Source organism: Otolemur garnettii, unplaced genomic scaffold (assembly GCF_000181295.1).
Source record: "Otolemur garnettii isolate 467f Iridium unplaced genomic scaffold, OtoGar3 scaffold00018, whole genome shotgun sequence".
Classification (NCBI taxonomy): Eukaryota; Metazoa; Chordata; class Mammalia; order Primates; family Galagidae; genus Otolemur; species Otolemur garnettii.
Window position 1 is genome coordinate 2478792 of NW_003852413.1, and position 9886 is coordinate 2488677.

General features: G+C 45.9%; 1 protein-coding gene across 1 annotated transcript in view; it reads right to left on the reverse strand.

Moving 5' to 3' along the window:
• RNF213 (ring finger protein 213) overlaps window positions 1–9886 on the reverse strand; it is a 116976-nt gene that overhangs the window by 96744 nt on the left and 10346 nt on the right. The window contains exon 3 of the mRNA XM_023511175.1: window positions 4283–4440. Within this exon, the coding sequence (XP_023366943.1) occupies window positions 4283–4440 (158 nt within the window). The remainder of the gene's footprint in view (window positions 1–4282; window positions 4441–9886) is intronic.

Here is a 9886-nt window from a genome sequence, read left to right on the forward strand (position 1 = left end):
GCCCGGCCATTTTTTGGTTGCAGCCATCATTGTTGTTTGGCGGATCCGGGCTGGGGATTCGAACCCGCCACCTTAGGTGTACGCGGCTGGCGCCTCAGCCGGCCGAGCCATAGGCGCCGAGCCTATGTCTTCTTTAGAGAAGGTTCTATTCATGTCCCTTGCCCATTGACATATGGGATTGTTGTTGGCTTTCGTTAATGTGGATTAATTTGAGTTCTCTATAGATCCTAGTTATTAAGCTTTTCTCTGATTCAAACTATGCAAATATCCTTTCCCATTGTGTAGGTTGTCTATTTGCTTTTGTTGTTGTCTTGTTAGCTGTATAGAAGCTTTTCAGTTTAATTAAGTCCCATTTGTTTATTTTTGTTGTTGTTGCAGTTGCCAGGGCAGTCAGTCTTCTTCATGAAGTCTTTCCCCAGGCTGATATCTTCCAGTGTTTTTCCTATGCTTTCTTTGAGGATTTTTATTGTTTCATGCCTTAAATTTAAGTCCTTTATCCATCTTGAATCAATTTTTGCGAGTGGAGAAAGGTGTGGGCTCAGATTCAGTCTTTACTTATGTGGATATCCAGTCTCCCAGCACCATTTACTGAATAGAGAGTCTTTTCCTCCAGTGTATGTTCTTGTTTGGTTTATCGAAAATTAGGTGGTTGTAAGATGTTAGCTTCATTTCCTGGTTTTCTATTCAATTCCAAATGTCTATGTTCTTATTTTTGTGCCAGTACCATGCTGTCCTGACCACTATGGCTTTGTAGTACAACCTAAAATCGGGTATTTTGATGCCCCCAGCTTTGTTTTTATTACCAAGAACTGCCTTTGCTATACGTTTTTTTTATGGTTCCATACAAAACGCAGAATCATTTTTTCCAAGTCTTGAAAGTACGATGTTGGTCTTTAATAGGGATGGCATTGAATTGGTAGATTGCTTTGGAAAGTATAGACATTTTAACAACGTTGATTCTTCCCAGCTATGGGCATGGCATGTTCTTGCATTTGTTAATACCCTCTGCTATTTCCTTTCTTAGGGTTTCCATAATTTTCTTTATAGAGGTCCTTCACCTCTTTTGTTAGGTATATTTCTAGGTATTTCACTTTCTTTGAAGCTATGGTGAAGAGAGTCATGTCCTTAGCTAGCCTCTCATCTTGGCTGTTATTGGCGTATACAAAGGCTGCTGACTTGTGGACATTTATTTTATATCTTGAGACATTACTGTATTTTTTCATGACTTCCAGGAGTCTTATAGTTGAGTCTTTGGAGTTCTCTAAGTATAAGATCATATTGTCAGCAAAGAGGGAGAGTGTGACCTCCTCTGCTCCCTCCTTTCAATTTCATTGATCTCTGATTTAATTTTGGATATTTCTTTTGATTCTGTTGAGGTCTGTTTTGTGTCCTAGGATATGAACAATTTTGGAGAATATTCCATAAGGCGATAAGAAGAATGTATATTCTTTATCTTTGGGATGGAGTGTTCTATATGCGTCTGTCAATGCCCTAAATGCATCATTTAGATGCCCCTTTTTTCCTTGTCTTGCCTGATCATATTGGCTAGAACTTCCAGCCCTATGTTTAATAGTAATGGTGACAGGGGACAACTTTGTCTGGTTCCAGTTCTAAGAGGAAAAGCTTTCAGTTTTACTCCATTCAGTAAAATATTAGCTATGGGGTTGTCATAGATAGCTTTGATCAGTTTAAGAAATGTGCCACCTATGCCTATACTCTTCAGTGTGCTAATTAGAAAAGGATGCTGGATTTTATCCAATGCCTTTTCTCCATCTATTGAGAGGATCATATGGTCTTCGTTTTTGCTTCTGTTGATATGGTAAATAACGTTTATGGACTTGCATATGTTAAACCAGCCTTGCATCCCTGGGATGAAACCTACTTGATCATGATGTATGACTTTTTTGATGATGAGCTGTAATCTATTGGCTAGGATTTTGTTGAGAATTTTTATATCTATATTCATGAGTGAAATTGGTCTGAAATTCTCTTTTTTAGTTGGGTCTTTTCCTGGTTTTGGTATCAGAGTGATGTTTGCTTCATAGAACGTATTGGGGAAGATTCCTTCCTCCTTAATTTTTTGGAGTAATTTCTGTAGTACAGGAATATGCTCTTCCTTGAAAGTTTGACAGAATTCTGGTGTGAAGCCATCTGGACCACATTTTTTTGTCAGAAGATTTCTTTATTGTTTCTTTGATCTCAGTGCTTGAAACTGGTCTGTTTAGGAGCTCTATTTCTTCCTGGCTAAGTGTTAGAAGAGGGTGTGTTTTCAAATATTGATCCACTTCCTTCACATTGTCAAATTTCTGGGCATAGAGTTTCTTGTGGTATTGAGAGATACTCGTTAAGAAATAGTTTAAAAAGTAACTAAACGCACAACTACAATCTACAGCAAGCAACAACATCAAACCCTGATTAGAGGAAGAATGATTTCCATGGTTACCATATTATTATATTCAAAATGTTTAGTTTTAGACAAAAATTATGAAACTTGCAAAGACATAAAAAATTATAGTACATCCATAGTAAAAAAAGAAATTAATAGAAAGTGTTGGTGAGGAAGCACAGACATTGGGCTTAGCAGAGAGGGACTTAAAACAACTGTCTTAAATATGCCTAAAGAGCCAAAGGAAAGCAGGAAACTGACGTCTTAACAAAGAGTGTACCCACCCCCTTATTTATTTAGACCTCTACTTTTTGTAGAGATGGGGTCTCACTCTTGCCCAGGCTGCTCTCAAACTCTTGGCTTCAAGCTAGCCTCCCACCTTCATCTCCTAAAGTGCTAGGATTACAGGCGGTAACCACCATACCAGGCCAGTAAGACTATGAAAGGCTATTCCTTGTTGTGTGTGCTTTCCAAAGTCTCTGTTCCTTTAGCTTGCTGCCAGTTAGGGGTTTGGCGGAGATTTCCTTAAACACCTAGAGCCACAGTATGAAAAAGGCAAAAGGAAAAAAATACTCTCCCAGGCTTTGTAGACTGGCTCTGTGCTGAGGCGTCCTCCGACACTTCCCGACTGTTTGCAACCTGCCTTAGCCTTCACGTCTTGCCTACACTGAGCCTAAAGGTCAGGTGAAAGCAGAAGGTCTCAGAGAACGCAGGCCGCTCTTGGCATTTCTGTAGCTGCTCGGATTCTCCACTATATATAGGAACCGTTTTGAAATCTAACTCCGCCAAGTAACTCTCCCCTTAGATTTTCCTTCCAGGCTTTTGGCAGGTTGGTTGTTAGCCCCAAATATATTCCTTTGCCCCAGGTGCCAGTAGCTTATTCATTTGCAGTCAACATTTTCAAGAAACACCTCCATTTAGCCCCTTTTCTGCCATGAGAAAGTCCCAACTTAGGTGTAAAAAGGGTTTATCTAAACTTTTACTATCCCACCTGGACCAGAACTGGGCCTGACCTTCCCTGCTCTTGAAAGGATTACTTTTCAAGGGAATGAAGCACACACAGACACACCTCTCAGAGCACTGCCCACCGTATCACCTCCTACCCCAGCCCAACCATGGAGTACCACCTGCAAAGAACAACAGACAGAAAGCCAGCCCCAACCCAGAAAGAAAGGAAAAAAAGAAAAGAAAGAAAACTTCTACTTTTTAGTAGCCAGCAGGAAACCCGGCAGCTGGACATAGCCACCTGGGTATCCACAGGGCTAAGCCTGGGCACAGGAGCCCTTGTTTCCTCATCTTTCTCCTGAGCAGGACAAGGACACTCCCCTCGGAAGCCTCCCTGAGTGCTCCAAGTAGTTCCCTCACTCAGGAGGCATCCTCTTGGCGTCTAATATGTTTATGGGGCTGCTGGAGGCCAGGGGAGACACAGAGGGCTGAGCCCCAGCCTTCCAGGAAGGGCATCCCACCAGCCAGAGCATTTTCCGCTCTACACACAAAGCTTCAAGGCACCTCAGGCTTGCACCCTTGTCACTAAGAGACACAGAGAATGGTGGGACACACGTGTGGCCAAAGCTCAGGGCCCCCCATACCCAGCTTCTGGAAAACACACAGGTATTGATCCGGTGCAAGGAAAAGGGAGGTGGAGACTCCAGAGGATCTGGGACCCAGAGACTCATCAGACACAGAAGGGGCTGCTCTGCTTCTGGGAGGCAGGCTGTGTTACAGTGGCATTCAGCCAGCTGTGCAGCAAGGCTGACCCAGAGAAAGTGCTGTGGGGACACAGGGACCAGTGAGGCAGACTCAGAGCCAGTCTTGCTGAGCCACTGAAGAAACTGCACCAGGAAGCCTTCTGCACAGAGCGAGGGCAGGGGACAAGAAGCAGGGCAGCACACTTACCTTCTGGACGGTCCAGGGGCCGTCAGAACAGGGCTCGTCTGGGTTTTCTTGATAGTCAGTTGACCCAGGGGAACAGTACAAGCTCCCTTCCTCCTTCAGCTCTCCCCCACACTCCAGGGCTTCCTCTGGGGCCCCCGCAGAAAGGTTGTTCTCAGAGTCTACAAAAGCAGACAAAGGGTCAGATCTCAGGAGGAGCCAGTGAGCATCAGGAAGGAAACAGTCCCCAAGTGCAGGGCTGAGCCGGCCTTGCTCTGAAGTCCTCCCTGGCAGGGCACGGTTTCTTCACATGTGCGGGACAGGGCTGGGCAGCCCAGCCTCCCACCACAGGGGGAGAATCAGACAGAAATGACAGGCAGGCCAAACGTCAGTCCCTCCCTCCCGTGCCCACATCAGCACATCGGCCCGGACACATCGCTAGGGCGTCAGTGGCACCTCAGACTGCACAGCTCTAAGAGGGAGGCTGTCATGCTTTCCTCTCCTACCAGAGCTCCTCCTGTTTCCTCCGGGGTGGGCACCTCTCTCAACAGCACCCCAGGGGTCTCCTGACACTTCTCTTGTCCAGACACCATCTGGCCAGTGGTCTGCCTCCAGAATCAGGCCTGTTCAGGACCATCACCCAACACACCAAGCACCTGAGCCCTGTGCCCCGCCTTGCAATGGTCTGGAGAGTGTTTCTGCCCCCACCAAATCTCATGTTGAAATCTGATCCGCAATGTTGGGGAGGTAGGACTTTTGAGGGTAGTTAGAAGCTGGGACGCCCCTCAGGGTTCCCCGGTTTACACATGTCCACTTCCCCTCTGGCCCTGATGCCGTACAGAAGCCAAGGCCTGGCCTTCGAACTGCTCGGGACACAGAAGCTGTAGCAAATCAACCTCTCCACGTATCAGTAGTATCCGGTGTTATCTTACAGCAGCACAAAGTGGATTCCAACACCCTTCGAGGCCACCCTGTTTCCAGACCTGGGTCTCAGCGACCCACTATTCAAAAACACAGTCCAGGTGGTGCCATCTCAAGCCCAGCTTCCCATACAGAACCTTCTCTTGGCCTCACCTGCACAGACCCTTTCCCAAGGCCCTAGGAAAAGGGTCTCTATTCCTCTGCTCCCTGCCCTGGACACCTGCTCCCCACATCCCTACTCTGTTCCCTCTTCCAGGGCCCAGTTTGATCACCATCCTTCTCTTCCTCTGTAAGTTCTGCAGGGAAGGGGCCATGCCACCCTTGTTCCCCTTCAGTCCCCAGCACCTAGACATACGAGCACTCAGGAATTAAAGAAGTTCATTCACATGACTCAGAATTGATAACCAATCCTCTAAATTTCTACTTAGATACATACATACAAACACACACACACACAAAATTACAGACAAAATATAAAAGCTGGGAAAGATCCTTAACACACAGGGACCACTCCTCTGGGCAGTGGATTTTTTCTTTCAATAGGGATCCAGAGCTTGCAGCCTCCCAACATAATCCTAGCTGGGGGTCAGCCCTGATTAGCCTAATCCAGTCAGAACCGTGTTTCCCGTGGCCCCAGTGACTGGCTCAGGGATGTGGCAATCAGTAAGAAGCACAGATGCGTCCAGGGCCTGCCTACAGAATTCCTGACATGTTCCCACACAGACTACTGTCCCCTTCTCCCTCTAACCCGGGGACAAAGCTGGCAGTGGAGAAGGGCAAGGCTGTCAGGACCAGGAAACGGAGCACAGCCCTGAGTAAGCTGAACCCTGCCAGCCTGGATTGGGCTGAGAAGGCCCAGTGCACTCCGTCACCATGCTAGGCAAGCACAAGGGGGCTGGGTTACAAGTGATTCCAATATAAACAACCCCAACAACCACGAATATCAGTAACAAGAAGACCACACAAAATGAACTTCCCTGAAGAAAAACAGGTGCTTCAAAGAAAAAGATATACAAGTAGCATCTTAACTTCAAAATAGATGTTCGGCTTCCCTACTAATCAAGGAACTCAGAATGGAGCCCATGAGATGCCACTTCCACCCAGCGACTGGCATCGATTAACAAGATTAACAAGATCAGTAACTCCCAACCCTGACGAGCATGTGCACAGAAACAAAACCTCGGAGTCACTGTCAGCAAGAACAGCCAGGAAAGCTTTGTACAAGAGATTTGGAGAAAGATTTCCACTGTAAACATGCCAGCCTGGGGCCTGCAACCAGCTGCCCAAAGTTTCTCTTCCAGACAGACGGGTTCCTAGGGCAGGAGCTCTGTGCAGCCTGGCAGAGCTAATGGCACAATAGTGGGACAACCGAGGTGCCCAGCCTGGAGGCTGTCAAGTCAGGCCCTGCCACGGGGCAGACAGAACAGCACAGCTTGGCCCAGGCTCAACTAGAAACCTCAGCCAGCAAAGACCCTGCCGGACCCAGAGGCACATGCGTGTGCACATGTCTGGGACCACATGGAAGAAACACCTTAGAGGACACACCAGCTCACAGTGTTGCTCTGGGCAACGTGACAAGGCTGGGGCCGAGGGGAGGGGACTCTACGTCCTCCTATAACATGCAGGTCTTTGGCCACTGGCATGTGTGTATGATCTGAAAAATAGCCCAGCAAGCCCACCCCCAGCAAAGCCACACACACCACCATTGCCACAAATTCTCTCATCCTAGGTCAGTAAGAAACTCAAAACACCACTAGTATGAATTACAGCTGAGGAAACGACATGGAGAGTGCAGTGTCTCCATCTGGGACCAAGGGCAACACAACAAGCACCCTAAGACTCGTTCATGTGAGTAGACACTCCCTATAAACCCACTCCATAAAATTAGAAAAGGTGACTTTCCATTAGAAGTGCAATCAGCTACTCCGTGCAGGGACACATTAACCCTGAAAAAGCAGGGAAACATGTCACCTCCAAAGGAAAACAGTAATCTTCAATAACAGACCCTACCGGGTTTCCCTGAAAATAAGACACTGTCTTACCTTTATTTTTTCTCAAGAAGACACACTGGGGCTTATTTTCAGGGGATGTCTTATTTTTATTAAGTATAATACAACAATCTACATTTATTCAAATACAGTTAAGTCATCTTCTTCTGGAACCTGATGGGGGAGCCGACCTTGTTGGTGGGGCTGCACTAGTGACCCGTGAACGTTTTTTCCCCTAGCCATTCACACGTGCGCAATAGGATGCTGCAACCGTGGTTACCACATGCGCACCCACCCAAGTGCAAACGGCTTGGAGAAAGGAGCTGTGGCAGATAAAAGGCATTCCAGTCTTCCTTACCGCTCAGCTCCGAAATGCTTGGCCTGGCTGTGCAGCCTATCACTAGATCTTATTATCGGGGTAGGGCTTGTATTTAACAAATGCATAGAAATCCTGCCAGGGCTTATTTTGGGGGAAGGTCTTATTCTCGAGGAAACATGGTATTATAAGGAAATACATGAAATGCCAGCAAAAGAATTCAAAACAATAGGAAGCTCAGTGAGACACAAAAGAACACAGGTAGATCATTCAATTAGATCAGGAAAACAATGCATGATTTGAATGAGAAATTTAACAAAAAGAGACAGATATTATTTAAAAGAACCAAACAAATCCTAGAAGTAAACAATTCAATGAGCCAAACAAAAAATATAAATAATTACAATCAAGTCTACTGTTGAAAGCAATAGACTAGATGAAGCAGAGGAATTTCCAAACTTGAAGACTGTCTTTTGAGATAATATAGTCAGAGGAGAAGAGAAGGAGGGCAAGAGGGTGAGGAGGGGGGGGGGTGAGGAAGAGGAGGGAAGGGGAGTGAGGAAGGGGGGAAGAGGGGAAGAAACCCTACAGTAGAGAGGCCTAACCTTTTGTGTGGACATTTTTTGCCTACCTGTGGTGTCAGATATCACAAGTATGCACAGATCTTTTTTTTTTTGGTTGTTAATCAGCTTTCCTTAGGACTCTTGTATTTAATGTGTGGCTCAAGACAACTCTAATTCTTCCAGTGTGTGGCAGATTAAAAACAAAAAGGTTGAACACCTTATCCTACACAATGTACGGGACACCATTCAGAGAAAAAAAAAATGTATTATGGGTGTTCCAAAAAGAGAAGAAAAGGGAAAAGGACTCCCCAAAATGTGATCCCTCAGGCCCCCAAAAGGGGAAAAGGTTAGAAAACATATTTAATGAAATAGTAGTAGAAAGCTTCCCAAGTCTTGGGAGACACAAATATTAAGGTCACGCAACTCCAAATGATTCAACCCTGACGTTCTCTCCAAGGCACACTGTAGTCCAATTGTCAAAATTAAAGACAATGCAAAAATTTTAAAAGCTGCAAGAGAAAAATGTCAAGTTACACATAAAGGACTCTCCATTAGACTTACAACGTATTTTCTGGCAGAAATCTTATAGGCCAGGAAAGAACAAGATGACACACGTACTCCAAGAAAGAAAACTGCCACCTAAGAATAGTATACCCTGTAAAGCTATCCTCCGCAAATGAAGGAGAGATAAAGTCTTTTATAGACAACCAACAACTAAGGGAATTTATCACCATTAGACCAGGCTTACAAGAAATTCTCAAGGGTGGAGAGCATCTGTGGCTCAAAGGAGTGGGGAGCTGGCCCTATATGCTGGAGGTGGCAGGTTCAAACCCAGCCCCAGCCAAAAACTGCAAAAAAAAAAAAAAGAAAAAAGAAGGAAAGAAATTCTCAAGGGAGTCATATTTGGAAGTAAAAAGATGATAACCACCATCATGAAAACATACAAATCTATAAAACACACTGTTAGACTCAATACACAAAGGAAAATGCGAAAAAAATCAAGCCTTACTACTACAAAAAACCAGCCAACCTTAAAAATAAACAATAAAAGCTCGGCGCTTGTGGCTCAAGAGGCTAAGGTGCCAGCCATATACACCTGAGCTGGTGGGTTCGAATCCAGCCCGGGCCTGCCAAACAACAATGATGGCTGCAACCAAAAAATAGCCGGGCATTGTGGAGGGCGCCTGTGGTCCCAGCTACTTGGGAGGTGTGGAGGACGCCTGTGGTCCCAGCTACTTGGGAGGCTGAGGCAGGAGACTCGCTTGAGCCCACAAGTTGGAGGTTGCTGTGAGCTGTGATGCCACAGCACTCCACCCAAGGGGACAGCTTGAGGCTCTGTCTTAAAAAATAAATAAACAATAAAGAGGGGAAGTAAAAAATACACAAAATCCCATAAAACAAACAAAAAAACCCCAATAAAATGACAGTCCTCACCTATCAATCATAACCTGTTTAATGTAAATGCATTAAACTCTCCCATTTAAAAGACATAAACTAGCTGAATGGATTACTTGGGGCCAATTACATGCTGCCTACAAGAAACCCACCTCATGGGGGCAGAGACACGCACAGACTGAAAGTGAAGAAATAGGCTTGGCGCCTGTGGCTCAAGCGGCTAAGGCGCCAGGCAGGTACACCTAAGGTGGCGGGTTCGAATCCCCAGCCTGGGCCCGCCAAACAACAATGATGGCTGCAACCAAAAAATGGCCGGGTGTTGTGGCCGGCGCCTGTAGTCCCAGATACTGGGGAGGCTGAGGCAGGAGACTCACTTGAGCCCAGGAGTTGGAGGTTGCTATGAGCGTGATGCCACGGCACTCTACCCAGGGGGACAGCTTGAGGC